Source organism: Arachis stenosperma, chromosome 4 (genome assembly GCF_014773155.1).
Source record: "Arachis stenosperma cultivar V10309 chromosome 4, arast.V10309.gnm1.PFL2, whole genome shotgun sequence".
NCBI lineage: Eukaryota > Viridiplantae > Streptophyta > Magnoliopsida > Fabales > Fabaceae > Arachis > Arachis stenosperma.
In genome coordinates, this window is record NC_080380.1 from 129,942,255 (window position 1) to 129,962,662 (window position 20,408).

The window sequence follows — 20,408 nt, forward strand, 5'->3', positions numbered from 1 at the left end:
GAGAAATGAAAAAGAAACTTGGAAATATGCTACGTACCATTATTAATGTTTTAAATTAGAAATTAATGTTTTAATGCGTAAAAAAGAGTAGTTTAATTTTCATATACTACGAACCATTTTTCAATCATACATGATCATATATAATCATTTCATTAAGATCAAAAGTTATATAAAAGGTTGATAGTGTAAAATAATAAAATATTATGCAATACTATTGTGTAAATTGTTCTATAAAAAAAAGAGAGTTTTGCTAGGGAATTAATTTTTTTTTATTGATAATCATCTAATATAGTAACAAATAATGGATAAAAGAAGAGAAAACGAAAAATTTAAAGAAAAAAAAATAAATGTTGACTGATTGTATGGTTCTAATATTTTTTCGTAAGAGACATAGACTCATTATTTGACACACACTTAGGGGAAAATATCTTGATATATTTGTCTATAGATAATTGCCACGCAAGTTGTAATATCATAATGAAATTTAGAAGGCTTAACTAATAACTATAAAATGCAAAACACGGAGAGAAAATATTTATTATGCCGATAGTAATTGGAAACAATATTCATTTATTATGTTTTGACTATAAAGGAGAAAACTGGATTTCCTTAGATCACTTGGATTGATTATTGTTAGAGATATAATGATTTATGTTTTTTTTATTGATTTAAATTTTTATAAAAAATAATATTATAATATAATATCAAAATTTTATATTTAAAAGATTTAGAATTTAATTTTTGATAAATTTTAAAAATAAAAGAAATAGTATAAAATAAATAAAAAAGACTTATGCAAAAATTAACAAACTCAAAAAATTTTTTTATTTAAACAAATATTAGAGATATTCTTATCAATTTAAGTTTATAGAAAAAAATTATGTTAAGACGGTTATATATAAAAATTTTAAAGACTAAGCAGTGCTGCAAACTCTCACTTGTGCTATGAAAACTTGTAACCGTCTCAAGTAAGAGCCTGAGCTTCTGCTTACTCATTTAAATTTTCCTTTTTTGTTTTTATATACAATTTTTTATTTTTTTGCTTGAATAAGTTAATCATTGATTCAGCTCTTTATGGCTTCATGCTTTGCTTGAAATGTTCCTTTGGCTTCAGCGATGAGCACAACCAGCATGGGTACGCTATTAAACTTCACAATCATCTTAAAAATGTATATAAATTTTAATAATTTCTTTGTACATCATAATCATTAACTAACTACTTATAGTATGAGAAATTCCTATATATCTTAAAGAAAAATTTCAATAATTGAATAGCTTTGAAATTTCCTTTCCACAAGCTTTGATTTAGCTCTTTTCTATTTTGGTTAATACTATATGTTCCTTCTGCAAATAATACTGCATAGCTTGAGCTTTGGCATTTTTATTTGGTTGATTATATCAATCTTATCATTATTCAAATGTTTTAACTTTTAATATACTATATATTTACACGTTATTCATTTCAACTACAATTCTATTATTCTAGGTACTATGATTTCAAATAGGAGAAGGATACATGGATATGTTTTGGCTGTTTCATTTTGTTATTTAATTTCCACAACAGTGGCACAGAGCACACACCCCTCAGAAGGTGAGTTTGCAGATTTAATTATGTATAATTTGAATGCGTTGACTTTGAAAATTTTCTACGTTTGGCTTCTTGCCTCCATAGATAAAACTATGCTTGCATAACATTGAAATTAGTTTCCTTTATTTTTGGTTAAATTATTCTAACCGTCTTTATAATTTTATTAAGCTTGTAATTAAATCTCTATAGTTTAAAACTTTTTAATTAGGTTCTTATATTGTTTTGGATTTTGTAATTAGGTCCTTGTATTACCAAAAACATTAGACTTATCATAATATTCTAAAGGTTTAATTATTCTGTTGGTCCCTATAGTTTTGCGAAATTTTCAATTAGGTCTCTATACTTTTTTTTTCTTTTAATTAGATCCCTACACCAATTTTCTTTTTTCAATTGAGTCCCTATACTTTTTTTTTTCTTATTTGAGTCCCTACACCAATTTTTTTTTTTAGTTGGGTCCCTATATAATTAAGCCAATTACTACTAAGAGGGACCTACTTGAAAAAAAAATTTGGTGCAGTGACCTAATTAAAAGAAAAAAAAAAGTATAGGGGCCTAATTAAAAATTTCGCGAAACTACAGAAACCAACAGAGTAATTAAACCTATTCTAAAAATAAGAGGATATTCAAGTTTAGGAATTTAGCTCTTAAATGTGGGTGTTTTCAATTTGGGGTGGAATTTTCTAATAACTCTAACGTTTTTGGCACGACAAGGACCTAATTACAAAATTTAAAACAGCGTAGGAATCTAAATTATAAAACTTTTAAACTATAGAGACTTAATTATAAATTTGGTGAAACTATATAAATTGACAGAGTAATTTAATAGCCTCTAATTCAAGTGTCAGCAAAGTGTTTATGGAGATTAGTTAATTTGAGAGAGTGTTTTTTGAACTGTATATTGTGATTTCTCAAATCTCAATTGAGTGAGTTTTCAGTTTATACACAAGAGAAAGATAGCTTGTAGGGGAAGCTACTCCAAGAGTAGTTTAGTATTTGTACTATTTAGTTACAACAGTCATCCTAGCTGGAAGAAGGTAGTTACTACTATTCCAAATATTAACCTTGATCATTGGTTTATATTTGTTCCATTTGCAGTGGATGCATTGTTACAAATCAAGAAAAGTTTGATTGATCCCTTAAACCATTTGTGGAACTGGAACAAAGGTGATCCATGTACATCAAATTGGAATGGTGTCTTGTGTCCTCTAAATGTTGGGGCTGATGGTCATTTCCATGTCAAAGAGCTGTAATGACTCTGTTTTTTTTTTCTCTATTTTCTAATTTTTATAGATAAATTGTGTGTTCTTCTAACTGTACTTTTGTTATGTTAATTTTACTGAAGCTACTTAATGACTATGAATCTCTCTGGAAATTTGGTACCACAACTTGGTCAGCTATCTCAACTAGAGATAATGTGAGCAATTTAAACGAGTCGTTTTATTTGTACATATTTTGTATGGGATTTTGTGCCACAAGTCAGCACGGCGTTCTATGTCGTATATGTACAAATAACATTTGTTTATGCTAAAATATATTTTTTGTCCTTAAAATTTGTCAAAAGTTTTTAAAATATCCTACTAAGTTTTATTTTGTTTCAATTTTGTTCTAAAAATTTTTAATTTGCATCAAATGTACCCTTGGCAGCTAATTTTTCAAAAAACTTAGGACTAATTTAGAAACAATTTCACAAGAACAACCTTTAACACTAGAAAGTCAGCCGCAAAGTTCTATCACTGGTTCCTAGTTGTCGAGCAACTGAATTGGTCGTAATTTTTTTAAAAATTTAGTTGTTAGAAGTACATTTGATGTACATCGAAAATTTTTAGAACAAAATTGAAACAGAATAAAATTTAGAAATATTTTTAAAACTTCTGACAAATTTCAGGATAAAAAAGAGATTTTATCTAGAAATGTTATCAGAGAGTTTTAGTTAATACTCTAACATCTCCATGTTTCTTGTTCTCCAAGGAACTTCATGTGGAATAACATAACAGGAAGTATACCCAGGGAGATAGGAAATATCACATCATTGAGATTCTTGTAAGATTGCTAAGGTTACTAAGTCTTTGTTTGAATCATTACTTTTTGTGAGAAGCTAACATATTTGTGTGCACAGGCTCCTGAATGGAAATGCACTATCAGGTAATTTACCATATGAGCTTGGCAATCTTCAAAATCTAAACAGATTTCAAGTTGATCAAAACCAACTCTCTGGTCCAATACCGCCTTCATTCGCCAACTTGAGCTCTGTCAAGCACATGTTAGTCCATTTTCGTTCCGTCTTCATTCGCCAACTTGTGCAATTGTTATGATTTATTTGTTTGTGTTCTTGCAGCCATATGAACAACAACTCATTTAGTGGTCAAATTCCTCCCAATCTTTCAAACCTATCCAACCTTCTTCACTTGTGAGTTTTTAAGGAATTTCTAGTCTATTTTCTGATTTATTCTTGTTAAAAAGTTCTTCTCACTTTTTGTTTGTTGGAATGGCTTTACAGGCTTCTGGATACCAATAATTTATCTGGCTATCTTCCACCAGAATTCTCCATCTTACCCCAGCTGCGGATACTGTATATTCTCCTCTTCCAATATAATTTAGGTTAAGATGTGAAAATCTAGGATTCATTTAGCATTCTCACAATTGGTCAATTGCATTCTTGGTATTATGCTGATACAAAAATATCAAACTAACTGCATTGTATGATATGATGATATTGTTATGTAGCCTTTCAAATTTTATCAAGCTAATAAAAACTCCTTTGTTTGTGGAAATTTGATTCTTTAATACCTATGCAGGGCATTGCATATTTATCCTGAAATTTTCGTTGCCCGGTGCAAAGTTACTGCATCCTAACATTATGTCATGCTTCTTGTTTGTTCGTTTCTTGTTGCAGCCAACTTGATAACAATCACTTCACAGGGAGCAGAGTTCCTTCTTCCTATGCAAACTTATCTAGACTAGCAAAATTGTAAGTGCTATTAAGTACAATACAGCTTCTAAATCTTGAAGGCTTGTTTTGTTTTGGAATTAAATGTAGAGAGATCAACAAAACAGCAATGAGTTAAAATTATTCTATGAGGAAAAACATACAGAAAAGAAGAATATGAACTCAAACTAGTTTAAGATTTTTTTATAACTTGAATTTATTAGCTGAACTGATGCTTTTATATTTTGACATAACAGAAGTCTCAGAAACTGCAGTTTGATAGGAGAAGTACCTGATCTCAGTTCAATACCACAGCTTTACTATCTGTATGTTTAACTATACTATACGCCTCGTGTCTTTGCTTCGTGTTGGTGCGTGATGATAGTAGGAACTGTTTACTCTTGATGATGTATTTAGTCTGCCTGCTCTTCTATTTCAGAGATCTTAGCTGGAACAATCTTATTGGACCCATACCATCGAAAAAACTTGCTGAAAATATGACTACCATGTATGATCTAGTCTGTTAGTTTAATTTCATTTTGGTAGCAATGATTTCCATTTAGTCATTTCTTGCTGTTGCAGTGATCTTTCTAATAACAATCTGAATGGATCAATTCCTGGATACTTCTCAGAGCTACCTTCTCTTCAAAGACTGTGAGAAAGTTTTCATTATAACATGACATCTTTGAAATTATTAAATTTAATGAATTTATTCTTTCAAGTGATTTGATATCTAAGTTATTGCCAAATACAGGTCTCTTGAGAACAACAACTTTTCAGGATCAATCTCTGCTAAGATATGGCAGAAGATGACTCTCACTACTAATGCTAAATTAACAATGTAAATACTGAATCAGAAACCTACTAATTTTTCAAACTTGTGTATGTTTATGTGTTCTTCTACTTTATGCAGCGACCTACGAAACAACTCACTTTCAAGAATTTTGGGAGATCCGAGTCCTCCGCCAAACGTCACCTTAAGGTTTTTTGTCACCTCTTATGCATTTCATGTTAACTATGAAAATTATATGCAAAAATTGGTTTTGCCTATGTTGTCCGAATAATTTACTTTTCTTGTGTTTTGTTATTTCTTTTTCTTACAAGGCTTGGAGGAAATCCTATATGTAAGAGTTCTCAAACTAGTGGAATATTGGCCAAACAATGTGGATTTGAAGGAGAAGAAGAAGACAATTACTTAACAAATTCAACAACTACATGTCCCCCTCAAGCTTGTTCAGTGAATGATTTCTTTGAATATGTCCCAGATTCACCTATTCCTTGCTTTTGTGCATCACCTCTTAGAATTGGATACCGGCTGAAAAGCCCGAGTTTTTCTTTCTTCCCACCATACAAAGCTTCATTTAGATCATATGTTACCCATGCTTTGAACTTGGACTTCTATCAGCTATCAGTAGATTCATATTCTTGGGAAGAAGAAGATACTCGTCTTAGGATGTATTTGAAACTCTTTCCTGAGGCTAGTTATTCACGCAATCAGTTCAATTCATCCGAGGTCTATCGAATGCGAAGCATATTCTCGTCGTGGAATTTTGGTGGAAGTGATTTTTATGGGCCATATGAACTTTTGAATTTCACCCTTGAGGGACCTTATGAATATTGTAAGTTTTTCTTTTTCTGTCTAGCTTCCAATTTTGCAATGCTTAGTTTTTATGTTGAATTCACATCTTATACTTTTGTTCTAGTACCATGCCACCACTTGTAGGGTAATAAAAACTCTAATAGGATTCACATTTGCTTCTCTTTAAAGTAAGTGGAGATTTTTGCAAAACAAAAGCAGAGAATCTTGTCTACATAATATGACAGCAGAAAATTCTTGTCCAAATTTCCTGTTTTAGTTTTATTGTTTGATCCTTCTTTTGTGCTTGTTTCCATAGTAATTACAAAATCAGAAAAGAGCAAAAGTAGAAGATTGGAAATCATTTTTGCTGTAGTAGCAGCTGTGGCAGTTGTTATAGCAATCTCAGCAATAGTCACTCTCATTATTGTAAGAAGAGATATCAAAAAGCAGGACACATTTTCGAGAAGACGTCGCTGTGAGTTATTACTATACATAAGGCCTTTTGAGATGTCTTCTAAAAGTGTACTTTTCGGTTTATAGTTAACAGTTGTGATCAAAATGCTTATCATTTTGCAGCCTCTAGTATTCCTATCAAAATAGATGGTGTAAAAGAATTCACTTTCAAAGAAATGGTTCTTGCCACTGATAGTTTTAGCAGTTCGAATCAAGTCGGCCGAGGAGGTTATGGAACCGTTTATAAAGGCACTCTACCTGATGAAACAATTGTTGCCATAAAGAGAGCACAAGAAGATTCCCTACAAGGAACAAGGGAATTCTTGAATGAGATTGAACTACTATCGAGGTTACATCATCGAAATCTAGTCTCCTTGATTGGATATTGTGATCAAGAAGGGGAGCAGGTATTTTGTAATTACTATGTGATCAAAATAAAGAATGTAATGGTCCTACTGCTTGGTGTAGTCAAGAAATCTTCTGAAGTTAGAAATCATACTCATATTCTTATATAAGATTCTGTCATAACTTTTACATTAGAGTTCCATGATATCAATTTGAACTTGTTTTATTCACAATAAATATTTCTTCTGACTCAGATGCTTGTTTATGAATTTATGCCTAATGGCAACTTACGCGATTGGCTTTCAGGTATGAGAATGTAGTTCCTTTGAAATCTATTAGAACTAGTCTAAAAGTCAAGTACAATACAGATATCTGCTACTACCTAATTTATTTGCATTGTGAGTTCATAAGGATTAAATTTGTATGAAACTTCTATAAATTTGTTTTGAAGAATCTCTCTTTCACTCCTAAAATGAGATATTGTCTTGAGTGGAAGTTTTAAAAATCAACTCAGAAAGGAAATGTATCTGATAATCAAATTAGTAAAAGGCAAGAAAAAGATTAAGAACAACATAAGGAAAAGAGAGTTAACAACCATGATTAAAGGGCTAACTTTATGGATATTATAATGTGGCAGGCACAAAGGGAAACTTAACATTTGGTATGAGATTGCGCATCGCGATTGGTTCGGCCAAAGGAATACTATATCTGCATACTGAGGCGAATCCTCCGATATTCCATAGAGATATCAAAGCATCAAACATACTCCTAGACTCCAAGATGATTGCTAAAGTAGCAGATTTTGGACTGTCGCGGCTTGCACCACACCTAGATGAAGGGAATGAACCTAAATATGTGTCAACAGTTGTGAAGGGAACACCAGTAAGACTATCATTAAACTATGCAATCATTGGCAATGCAATTATGAAATTCCTATGCAGGCTTTTTAAGACTAATTGTAGTTGCAGGTTGATTAGAACATTCCTTAAGTTGTTAGTTTTCTTGCAGGGTTATCTGGATCCAGAGTACTTGTTAACTCATAAATTGACAGATAAGAGCGATGTCTATAGTCTTGGAGTTGTGTTTATGGAGCTTTTGACTGGCATGCAGCCAATATCACATGGGAAAAACATTGTTCGCGAGGTACTTGTTTATTCTATAATCATCTTTGGTGACTACGAAGATGATAACTGAGAACTGTTAGATGATTTGAGATGTTTGACTGTTTAAGAAAGAAAGACATCTTCATTGAGTATGATATATTGAACCAAGAAAATGCAAATCAATAAGCTGTTTCCATGACACAAAGATTGTTTGATTGCTTCAGGTGAATATGGCTTATAATTCAGGCATGATATTTTCCATCATAGACAGTAAAATGGGTTCCTACCCCTCAGATTGTATTGAGAGATTCTCAACTCTGGCCATAAATTGTTGCCATGATGTTACTCAGAAGAGACCATCAATGCTTGATGTGGTGAGGGAGCTCGAAAACATAGCCGCAATGCTGCCGGGAACAGAAACTTCTTTCTCAGATATCATTTGCCATAATGACAGTTCACTGCAATCATCATCATCATCATCATTCATGCCAAGTAAGGACCATCATGGATCTTCATCTGCTTCAGAAATTTGCCTTGTTAGTGGTGCCATTTCAACAATACTTCCACGTTGATGCCAAGCAAGTGATAGAAATCATTTTCTGGCAACAAAATTTCAGTAAAAACGTATCAACTGACTCATGTTGAAAACTGCTAAATAGGACCATTTGTGAATTTATCATTTCCATTATGTAAATTTGACAATACCAGAATATTTTAATGTAAAAGTACACTTGTTAATATACAAAAAATCGGCTACAAAAATAATCACCCTATAAAATATAAACTGCATATTGGAATATGAAATTTATACCAAAAATGTATAAAACAATACATGTATAACTGATTTTTGGCATAATATTTCTGTAATTATTATCGGTCCCCACAGTAGATAAACATGGAACTGGTTACTCATTCTAATTAACTGGTAACTATAGCTTAATTTTACTTAGCATGGTGACTAGTTGGGGTGTGCATAAAAAAACCAAAATGTGGTTAACCGGTTAAAAAACCATAGCCACATTTTGGTTAACCAGTTTAATAAAACCATTTTAAAAATCATATCCATATTTTTTAAAATTGGTTAACCAAAACCAAATTTAAAAAAACCGGTTTTTAACAGGTTAACCAAAACCAAAACCAAATTAAAATCAAAACCTAATTTCAAAACCAAATTACATACTCTTTCTCTCTCTCTCTCTCTCCCCTTTCTCTCTCTCCCTCCCTCTCCCCCTTCCTCTCTCTCTCTCTCCTATCTCTCTTTTTCCCTTCTCACCTTCCTCTCTCTCTCTCTCTCTCTCTCTCTCTCTCCTATCTCTCTTTTTCCCTTCTCACCTTCCTCTCTCTCTCATTTTCCTCTTTCTCCTCCTCCTCTTTGTCCTCTCCTTTTCTCTCTCCCCCTCCTCTCTCTCTCTCTCTCTCTCTCTCTCTCTATTCTCTCTTTCCTTATCTCTCTTCTTTTTCCCCTATTTCTCTCCCCTCTCCCTCTCTCTCCCCTTCCTTCCCCCCTCTCTCTCTCTCCCTCCCTCCCTCCTCTCTCTCTCTCACTCATTTTTCTTTTTATCTCCTCTTCCTCTCTCTCTTTCTCTCTCTCTCTCTCTTCTTTTTTCCTCTTTCTCTCCTCCCCTCTCTCCCTTGCCTCTCTACTTCCCTTTCTTCCTCTCTTTCTCTCTCTCCCCTCTTTCTCTTTCTCTCTCTCTCTATCTCTCTCCACCTCGGCTTTCTTTCTCTCTCCCTTGTCTCTCTATCTTTCTCTCCCTCTCTCTTTCTCCCCTTTCCTCTTTCTCTCTCCTTCTCTCCCTCTCTCTACCTCTCTCTCTGTCTCTCTCTCCTTCTCTCCGCTCTTTCACTGCCTCTCTCTTACTCCTTGCCCTCTTTCTCCCCATCCCTTCTCTCTCTTCCTTTCTCTCCTCTCTTTAATCATCTCTCCTCTTTTTCTATCTCTCATCCTCTCTCTCTCCCCTCCTATCTCTCTCCTCTCCTTCTCTCTCTCTCTCTCTTCCCTCCTATCTCTCTCCTTTCTCCTATTTTTTCCTCTCTCTCTCTCTCTCTCTCCCCGCTCCTTCCTCTCTCTCTCTCTCATTTCCCTCCCCTCTCTTTCTCTCCCTCTTTTCTTTTCTTTTTTCTCTTTCTCTCTCTCTCACTCCTCTCTCTTTCTTTTTCTTCTTTATCTCTATCCCATTTTTTCTCTCTCCTCCTTTTTCTCTCTTACTTTTCTCTTCTTCTCCTCTTTTTTTTCTTACTCTCTCTTTTCTCTTTCTCTCTCAAACTTCTCTCAATCTCTATCCCTCTTCTATCTCTTTTTTCCTCTTCTCTCTAAAGCGAGAGAGAAGAGAGAGAGGAGGAGAAGATAAAGGAGGAAAAAGAAAAAAGGAGAGAGATAAGAAGAGAGAAGAAGGATAGGAGAAAGAGACGAAGAGAGAAAAAGAGGACAAAGAGAGAAAAAGAGGGAGGGGAGAGAGAGGATGGGGAGAGAGAAAGAGAGAGAGATAGAAAAAGAGAAGGAGAAAAAGAAAAGAGAGGAGGAGAGAGAGAATGAGAGAGGGAGAGGAGGGGAGAGAGAGAGAGCATGGGGAGAGAGAGGGAGAGAAGGATAGAGAGAAAGAAAGGGGAGGGGGAGAAAGATGGGAAAGGGAGAGAGAGATAGATAAAGAGAAAGGGGAGAGAGAGAGAGAAAAGAAAAAGAAGATGAGAGAAAAAAATGGGAGAGAGAGAGAGAGAGAGAAGTGGAGAGAGAAAGGAGGGGGTAGAGAGAAATAAAAGAGAAGGGAGAGATAGAGAGAGGAAGAGAAAGAGAGGGGAGGGGGAGAAAGAGAAAGAGAGAAGGAAGAGAGAAGAGGAGGGGGAGAGAAAAGGAGATAAGAAAAAGTTACTCGTATCATTTAGAAAGAAAATTATTTATATTAGAAAAAATTATTTATAGAAAATGCTGAAAAGAGATAAGAAAGAAAAAGGAACAAAAGCAATGGAAGGGATTTCATTATTTACAAATGTTACTCGTATCATTTAGAAAGAAAAAAAAAATTAGATTAAAAAAATTCAATTAAAAAAAGGTTCGAAAAGTTTGGGTTTTTTTATGTAAAAATATTAATTTTTGTGTAAAAATTTATTTTTACATGTAAAAACCAATTTTATGGTATAAAAACCAATTTTTTAATATAAAAACCGGTTTTTGGTGTAAAAACCGGTTTTAAACTGGTTTTTTTATATAAAAACTGGTTATTTTTTAAAAACCGGTTTTTGTTTTAATAACCGGTTAAAAACCGGTTTTGAATTTCACTAACCGGTTAATAACCGGTTTCATCATGTAAAACCAATTTGGTTAATTAACCAATACTATATTTTTGGTTAACCAAAAAACTGGTTTGGTTTTTGGATTAACCAAACCATGAACACCCCTAGTGACTAGGTGAGATGTTAGAATGATGTTGAGTTATTGTTGTAATGCTTTTTAGAAGTGTAAAGTAATAAATAAATTCCTGAAAATTTATATTTTGGACAGAATAATTATTAAAAAAAATGTTAATAAAATTTTTTAAGATAGTAAATCTGAATATATTACTTTTAAATTAGCCTTTATGATTAGAGTATAAGGTTTTAATATAATTTAAACTAACTTGTTTATATTTATTATCATGGAGAATTTTATTGATATTTTTTTTGGATTAATTTATCTAAAATATAAATTTTCAAAAGTTTATTTCTCACTTTATTCTTTTTATAATAGGTTTAATTATTTAGCTAGTCTTTATAATTTCACTAAATTTTCAATTAGATTTTTATATTTTTTTATTTTTAATTAGGTTATACTAATTTTAATATTATAAGCAGGTCCTTTTCATATAAAAAACGTTAAAATTAATAGAATATTTCTTCTAAAATATATGCAGTCAAAGATCGGTTTTTAATTGTGTATATCTTCAATTTGCGAAGAAATATTCAGTTAATTCTAATATTTTTTATATTAAAAAAATCTAATTATAAAATTAAAAATAATATAGAGATTCAATTAAAAAATATATAAAAATCTAATTAAAAATTTAATCAAATGATAAGAACTAACAAAAAATTTAAATTTTTAAAATATTATGTGAATAGTATCTATTTTTTTTTATTAAAAATAAAGAGACTTAAATTTACAACTTTTTATATGAGTACGAAAAAATTATGCAAAATTGAGTTATAATTCATTAGGATGCGGATAATATCTATTAGGATTAACACTATAACAAGTGAATATATATCCTTTTGCAACCTCAAACATATTAATATAGTAGAGCCGGAGAGGACATTCATTAGGGTTTAAGAACAAAAAGTATCAATTTTTTTATAGAAAATAAAAATTTAAAGTTCCTAATGACGTTAAGTGCATCAAGAAAATTTAATTTATTTTTTTATTTTAGTATCCTTAACAAATATCTATAGGACCACATTTATCAAAATTGAATTGATAATTAAATTAGTTATTATTTAATTATTATTTTTTTTACTAAACAGGAAAAAAAGAAAACAAAATCGAGACAAAACTAAATTAATTGGCTAAATTCATATCTAAATTTATTAGATGTTGAAGCTCATTCCGTGGTTGACTCCAATTCGAATGAATGTTCACGCCATAAGTAGCTGCTTTAGCCATACAATCTACAACACTATTTGTATTCCTCTAAACTAAAAGAATAGAGACTCTCCAATTCTAATTCATAATATATGCTTTGCCAAACCCCATTCCGGAATATCTTTACCAAACATTCTTTGGTTTACCAAAAAAAGAGCTTCTAAACAGTCTGTTTTACAAATAACCTCACAAAATCCACTAGCCCAAACAAGAAGTAAACCTCTCCAAATTGCATATAATTCAGCAAAAAAAATACTGCACACTTTGACTTTTTCAATGCAACCTTTCAACCAACATCCATTAGAATTGCGAATGATACAACTAAAACCAGCATAGCCAAAAGGAGCAAAACAACTAGCATCACAATTTAATTTAACAGAATGAATTAGAGGTGGAACCCAATGCAAACAAAGCGAAGGAGGAGACAAAGATTGATACATAGCAATAATAGTGTGGAACTCCCTTACTGAACTACGAATCAAACTGACCACTTTACTAGCACTTCAAGAGTCATCTATATTAAATAAGTCATGATTCCTGCTTCTCCAAATCCACCAGATGGTCGAAAAGAAAAGAAAAACATCTCCATTTCTGGCACCTCTGTGGAGCCAATCACATAAATCCGAATTATCTTAATACAAGCCTAAAAGGTTCCAGACCTCATTGGCACTAGGGCACTCTCGAAGACAATGAAGAATGGATTTAGAACCATTCTAACACCGATGACAGGTGCTAGATAAAACTAAGCGATTACCCAAATGAAACTCTGCCGTAGGAATAGCATTATGAAGACTGAGCCAAATCAAGAACTTGTACTTCTCAGGAATATGCAGTCGCCATATCCACAACCAATTATCATGCTCATTTCAGTCAAACTTTCTTTTGGCTAGCCAACTGTACCCACTCCTAACTGAGTAGAGTCTAGAAGATGCCACATCCCACGACCAACCTAAACTCTCTCCAGCATTCAAATCCAGAGTATAAGCATTCAAATACTATTTGATATCTTCTGAAATGTTAGAGAAAATATCATGGAGATTCCATTGACCATCTTTTCAAACGTCTCTAATAGTTAAATGAGAGTCAGGTATATGTACAAAAGGGACACCTTGAGCAATGGGGCCCTCAATTCTCCAATTGTCAAACCAAAAAGATTGATCAAGTGACCCAACACACCAAGAGAAGGCATTCTTAAGGGCACCAAAATCCTTTGAGATACTCTTCCAAACATGAGAAGCGTTGCAAGGGACAGGGCCATCTAAAACTCCCTCATTTCTCATATACTTTGTCCTCAATAGAGCAACCCAAGGCTTGTCCTGACAATGAAAAAGTTGCCAAACTAATTTACCAAGTAAAGATATATTAACACACGCAGGATCTCTAACATCCAGGCCACCACATTTCTTTGGAGTGATCACGGTCCTCCAATTAACAAGAAAAAGACCTCTGCCATCAACTTGACCCTTTCAAAGGATCTGTCTCATCATAGAAGACAATTTATCGCAAATCTAATTTGGAAAAAAGATACCTGCATATGATAGACATGAATGGATGCTGCAACAGAATTGATCAAGTAAAGTCTCCTTGCTTTATTTAGAAGCCTTCCTTTCCAGTTAGCTAATCTTTCTCTCACCTTTTTCAATCACTGAATAAAAAGAAGCCCTACTGGTACGGAAATGATTAAGGTTAACTCCAAGATATTTTCCTAAGTCCAAAGTAAAACGTATTAAAGAAACACTAGTAAAAATATCCCTTCTACGAGCAGTCACATTTTTAGAACAAAAAGTTTTAGACTTTTCAAGATTTACTTTCATGCCAGATGCCTTGCAAAAAATATTAAGAGAATGCATGACCATTTGGACCTGACTCTTTGTAGCCTGACAGAAAAGTAAGAGATCATCTGCAAACATCAAATGAGAAAATTTTGGGCCACCCCTGTGACAAAAACTAGTTTCCACATACCCTTGACCACCTTATGCGATGTATAGCAAGCAAGTCTTTCCATACAAAGCACAAATAAGTAATGAGACATTGGATCACCTTGTCTAAGCCCCCTTCTAGGAGCAAAAATATCCAATCTATTCCCATTCCACATAATAGAAAGAGATGATGCATGGACACAATTCATAATCAAATTAACAGTGATGATAGAAAAACCAAAAGCAATGAGAGTACTCTCCAAAAACCTCCAATCTATCCTATCATAAGCTTTTTCAAGATAAATTTTAAAAGCAAGAGTGCCTTTCTTGGATTTTGTGTGCTTCATGAAATTTAAAATTTCTTGGGCCACAATAATATTATTAGGAGCACCACGACTTGGAATAAAACCTCCTTGTAAAGGACTAACAATATCGGGAAGAAAAGGCCGAAATCAATTAGTCAATACTTTGGTGATAATTTTATAAACAACATTACACAAGCTAATAGGCCTGAAATCCTTCATAAAGGTAGGGTTATCAATTTTAGGAATAAGCACAATCAGAGTTTCCATAATGCTAGGATTTAAGTACTCTCCCAAAAAAGCGCTTCGAATAATATTCCAAATCTCAGTGCCTATTATCTCCCAATATTCTTTAAAAAAATAAGCTTGAAAGTCATCTGGACCAGGAGCCTTAAAAGGGCTCATACTAAATACTGCTGACTTGACTTCCGCAAAAGAGACAGAGTCAATTAACCTAGCACAAGCCTCGGTGCTTATAGTGGACATCGGAACATCCTCTAAATAATCAACCTCAACCTCTTCCGTTGTACCAAAGAGATTCTTGTAAAAAGAGAGCGCTTCTTCCTGGAGAATATCTGGATCAATAGACCAAGACTCATCTCTAACATTTAATCCATGTACTCTATTATGGTTTCTACGTACCAAAGTCTGAAGATGAAAGAATTTAATGTTTATATTCCCATACTTAACCTACTGCTCTCTAGATTTCTAGTACCAAAAAAGTTCCTTTTACAATAAAAGCCTATTGTAATCTTTCCTCAATTCAGCTTCTTTAATTCTTAGAGATAATACATCGGTAACCTTACTAATATTCTAGCTTACTTTTTCGCACAAAAATATTTCCAAAAATCTTTGAGTTAAAATCCAAAGAAGCATGTTGAACCATCTTAATCCTTTCAGTAACGCCTCCTAACTCTTGATTCCAAGCCTTACTAATAACATGTTTATAAGAAGGATGTGTTGTCCACGCAGCTTGAAACCTAAAAGGATGAGAACCTTTCACTTTGGGGCCACCATGACAACGAACTAAAATAGGACAATGATCAGAATGAAGCCTGCTAAGAATTTCAAAATAACCCTCAGGAAACATTGTCATCCACGCCTCATTAACTAGAGCTCTATCCAACTTCTTAACCAAGTCCCTATCAGCCTGAACTGTTCTGTACTAAGTATATCTCCTACCAGTCACTTTAAGATCAAAGAGCTCACAGTCATCTAGAGTAGTAGCTAATAGACTAGCTCTGTGAGAAGAAAAATAAGCACCCGTACTCTCGTCTGATGCCACAATCTCATTAAAATCACCAACGGCCAGCCACGGTCCATTATGGCCTGAATTAATAGAACGCAAATGATCCCAAAACATACTTTTTTTTCGAATTCAGGACTCCCATACACTGCACTACAAAGCCAAACTAAGTTACCTACACTCACTTTTACTGTGATACATTGGTCAATTTGGTCAATAACCACACAAGAAGCATTAGCAATAGAAGATAGAAACCAAATGCCACCCCTGTGTACTACTGCTTCCTCAATACCAACACAATGAAAACTTAACTTATCCCAAAAATTCTTCAAATTATTAAACATAGTATGAGTCTCAAAGAGAAAGAAGAAAGATGGTTTATATATTCTCACCAAATTTTGCAATGCACACAGGCCATCTTGTTAGACGCACCCCTCACATTCTAGGCTATAATATTGAAACTATCCATAAAAAATAGCAAAAAGGGAGCTCCAATAACAATCCGAGACTCAATATGATGTCCCTGTCTTCGACGATCCTGCCTTTAATGGACTCTCAAGTTGCAGCACAATTTTCTCTGTCGAAACTTGTGCCACACCCGTCGTCGATGCTCCATCCTTATCTGCTGGTGAATTCTGTAAAGAATTTGGGCGAGGACGCTTTTGCACAGTGCCATTTGTTGTCTCACCTTGCTGCTGATGATGAACATTGTGACGGGTCTCCGAAGAAGCCACACTAACCGGTTTTCCAATATTGATGCCCCTGCTTAATTTTACTTTGGATCCAATAGCATGTATTCTACGTTGGTGATTAGGTGGTGCACGAAATTGTGATCACTACAACTTCGCACAACTAACCAGCAAGTGCACTGGGTCGTCCAAGTAATACCTTACGTGAGTAAGGGTCGATCCCACGGAGATTGTTGGTATGAAGCACGCTATGGTCACCTTGTAAATCTCAGTCAGGCAGACTCAATTAGATATGGTGATGAACGCATAAACATAAAGGTAAAGATAGAGATACTTATGTATATCATTGGTGTAAGAGCTTCAGACAAGCGTATGAAGATGCCTTCCCTTCCGTCTCTCTGCTTTCCTACTGCCTTCATCCAATCCTTCTTACTCCTTTCCATGGCAAGCTCGTGTAGGGTTTCACTGTTGTCAGCAGCTACCTCACATCCTCGCAGTGAAAGCTAATGCACGCACTCTGTCACAGTACTGCCAATCACCGGTTTGGTTCCCTCCCCTACCGGAATAGAATCCCTCTTTTGCGTCTGTCACTAACGCCCAGTAGGTTACAGGTTTGAAGCACGTCACAGTCATTCAATCATTGAATCCTACTCAGAATACCACAGACAAGGTTTAGACCTTCCGGATTCTCTTGAATGCCGCCATCAGGTCCTGCCTATACCACGAAGATTCCGATTAAAGAATCCAAGAGATATTCACTAAGCCTCAGATGCTTGTAGAACAAGAATGGTTGTCAGTCACCTTGTTCATGGGTGAGGATGGTGATGGGCGTCAATCATCACCTTCATCATGTTGAAGAACAAGTGATATCTTGGATAAAGAACAAGCGGAATTGAATAGAAGAACAATAGTAATTGCATTAATACTCGAGGTACAGCAGAGCTCCACACCTTAATCTATGGTGTGTAGAAACTCCACCGTTGAAAATACATAAGCATAAGGTCTAGGCATGGCCGTGAGGCCAGCCTCCCAATGATCTAAGAACTAGATGTCCAAAGATTATCAAAGGATCAAAAACAATCCAAAGATTAAAATACAATAGTAAAAGGTCCTATATATAAGAAACTAGTAGCCTAGGGTGTACAGAGATGAGTAAATGACATAAAAATCCACTTCCGGGCCCACTTGGTGTGTGCTTGGGCTGAGCAATGAAGCATTTTTCGTGTAGAGACTCTTCTTGGCGTTTAACTCCCGTTTTGGTGCCAGTTTGGGCGTTTAACTCCCATTCTTGTGCCAGTTTGGGCGTTTAACGCTGGGAATTCTGAGGGTGACTTTGAACGCCGGTTTGGGCCATCAAATCTTGGGCAAAGTATGGACTATCATATATTGCTGGAAAGCCCAGGATGTCTACTTTCCAACGCCGTTGAGATCGCGCCAATTGGGCTTCTGTAGCTCCAGAAAATCCACTTCGAGTGCAGGGAGGTCAGAATCCAACAGCATCTGCAGTCCTTTTGAGTCTCTGGATCAGATTTTTGCTCAGGTCCCTCAATTTCAGCCAGAAAATACCTGAAATCACAGAAAAACACACAAACTCATAGTAAAGTCCAGAAAAGTGAATTTTAACTAAAAACTAATAAAAATATAATAAAAACTCAACTAAAACTACCAAAAACATACTAAAAACAATGCCAAAAAGCGTACAAATTATCCGCTCATCACAACACCAAACTTAAATTGTTGCTTGTCCCCAAGCAACTGAAAATCAAATAAGATAAAAAGAAGAGAATGTACTATAGATTCCAAATTATCAATGAAACTTAGCTCCAAATTAGATGAGCGGGACTAGTAGCTTTTTGCCTCCGAACAGTTTTGGCATCTCACTTTATCCTTTGAAATTCAGAATGATTGGCTTCTTTAGGAACTCAGAATCCAGATAGTGTTATTGATTCTCCTAGTTAAGTATGATGATTCTTGAACACAGCTACTTATTGAGTCTTGGCCGTGGCCCAAAGCACTCTGTCTTCCAGTATTACCACCGGATACATACATGCCACAGACACATAATTGGGTGAACCTTTTCAGATTGTGACTCAGCTTTGCTAAAGTCCCCAATTAGAGGTGTCCAGGGTTCTTAAGCACACTCTTATTGCCTTGGATCACAACTTTATTTCTTTCTTTTTCTTTTTCTCCCCTTTTTTTTCGTTTTTTCTCCTTCTTTTTCTCTTTTTTTTTTTGTATTCACTGCTTTTTCTTGCTTCAAGAATCATTTTTATGATTTTTCAGATCCTCAGTAACATGTCTCCTTTTTCATCATTCTTTCAAGAGCCAACAATTTTAACATTCATGAACAACAAATTCAAAAGACATATGCACTGTTCAAGCATACATTCAGAAAACAAAAAGTATTGTCACCACATCAAACTAATTAAGCTAGTTTTAAAGATGAATTTGAAATCCTGTACTTCTTGTTCTTTTGTGATAAAAACAGTTTTCATTTAAGAAAGGTGATGGATTCATATTCATAGCTTTAAGGCATAGACACTAAGACACTAATGATCATAAGACACAAACATGGATAAACATAAAGCACTAAAATTCGAAAAACAGAAAAAATAAAGAACAAGGAGATTAAAGAACGGGTCCACCTTAGTGATGGCGGCTCTTTCTTTCTCTTGAAGATCCTATGGAGTGCTTGAGCTCCTCAATGTCTATTCCTTGTCTTTGTTGCTCCTCTCTCATGATCCTTTGATCTTCTCCAATTTCATGGAGGAGGATGGCATGTTCTTGGTGCTCCACCCTTAGTTGTCCCATGTTGGAACTTAATTTTCCTAGGGAGGTGTTAATTTGCTCCCAGTAGTCTTGTGGAGGAAAGTGCATCCCTTGAGGTATCTCAGGGATTTCTTGATGAGAGGGGTCTCTTGTTTGCTCCATCTTCTTCTTAGCGATGGGCTTAAGGTCATGCCTTCTCAGTTGAACCGGCTTTGGATGCCATAAATGGTTATGGAAAAACAAAAAGCAATGCTTTTACCACACCAAACTTAAAAGGTTTGCTCGTCTTCGAGCAAAAGAAGGAAGAAGAGAGTAGAAGAAGAAGAGATGGAGGAGAGGGAGATGGCTTTGTGGTTAGGCCAAAAGGGTAAGAAGTAGTGGTTTGAATTTGGATGGTGAGGTAAGTGGGGTTTTATGGAGGTGAGTGGTGAAGAGAGAGATGGGATTTGATAGGTGAGGGGTTTGTGGGGATCCTGTGGGGTCCACAGATCCTTAGGTGTCAAGGGAAAGTCATCCCTGCACCAAATGGCATCAAAATCCACGTTTTGAGTCATTTCTGGCGTTAAACGCCGGGCTGGTGCCCATTCCTGGCGTTTAACGCCAGGTTGTTGCCCTTTACTGGCGTTTAACGCCAGTCTGGTGCCCCTTTCTGGCGTTAAACGCCCAGAATGGTGCCAGACTGGGCGTTAAACGCCCAACAGCTAGCATTACTGGCGTTTGAACGCCAGCTTCTTCTCCTCCAGGGTGTGCTGTTTTTCTTCCTGTTTTTCATTCTGTTTTTGCTTTTTTCATTGTTTTTGTAACTTCTTATGATCATCAACCTACAAAAAAGATAAAATAACAAAAGAAAATAGTTAACTATAAGACATTGGGTTGC

General features: G+C 34.7%; 1 protein-coding gene across 1 annotated transcript; it reads left to right on the plus strand.

The window, feature by feature from the left end:
• The first annotated feature begins 862 nt into the window (after positions 1–862).
• Positions 863–8,774, plus strand: LOC130974004 (probable LRR receptor-like serine/threonine-protein kinase At1g06840). Its single transcript, XM_057898709.1, has 22 exons — positions 863–968; positions 1,069–1,135; positions 1,487–1,591; positions 2,684–2,834; positions 2,931–3,002; positions 3,557–3,628; positions 3,705–3,848; positions 3,924–3,995; positions 4,086–4,157; positions 4,482–4,556; positions 4,772–4,840; positions 4,954–5,022; positions 5,097–5,168; positions 5,269–5,355; positions 5,428–5,496; positions 5,619–6,133; positions 6,410–6,568; positions 6,670–6,953; positions 7,146–7,197; positions 7,529–7,773; positions 7,900–8,034; positions 8,219–8,774. Exons 2-22 carry the CDS (start codon positions 1,117–1,119, stop codon positions 8,564–8,566), a joined length of 2,886 nt encoding a protein of 961 aa, XP_057754692.1. The 5' UTR covers positions 863–968; positions 1,069–1,116; the 3' UTR covers positions 8,567–8,774.
• The last annotated feature ends 11,634 nt before the right edge of the window (positions 8,775–20,408 follow it).

Bases quoted from the DNA above. Each gene is read 5' to 3' on its own strand.
- LOC130974004 (XM_057898709.1), top strand. The intron at 1,592-2,683 runs GTGAGTTTGCAG...TTCCATTTGCAG, and splicing joins GAGCACACACCCCTCAGAAG to TGGATGCATTGTTACAAATC. The intron at 7,198-7,528 runs GTATGAGAATGT...ATAATGTGGCAG, and splicing joins CTTACGCGATTGGCTTTCAG to GCACAAAGGGAAACTTAACA.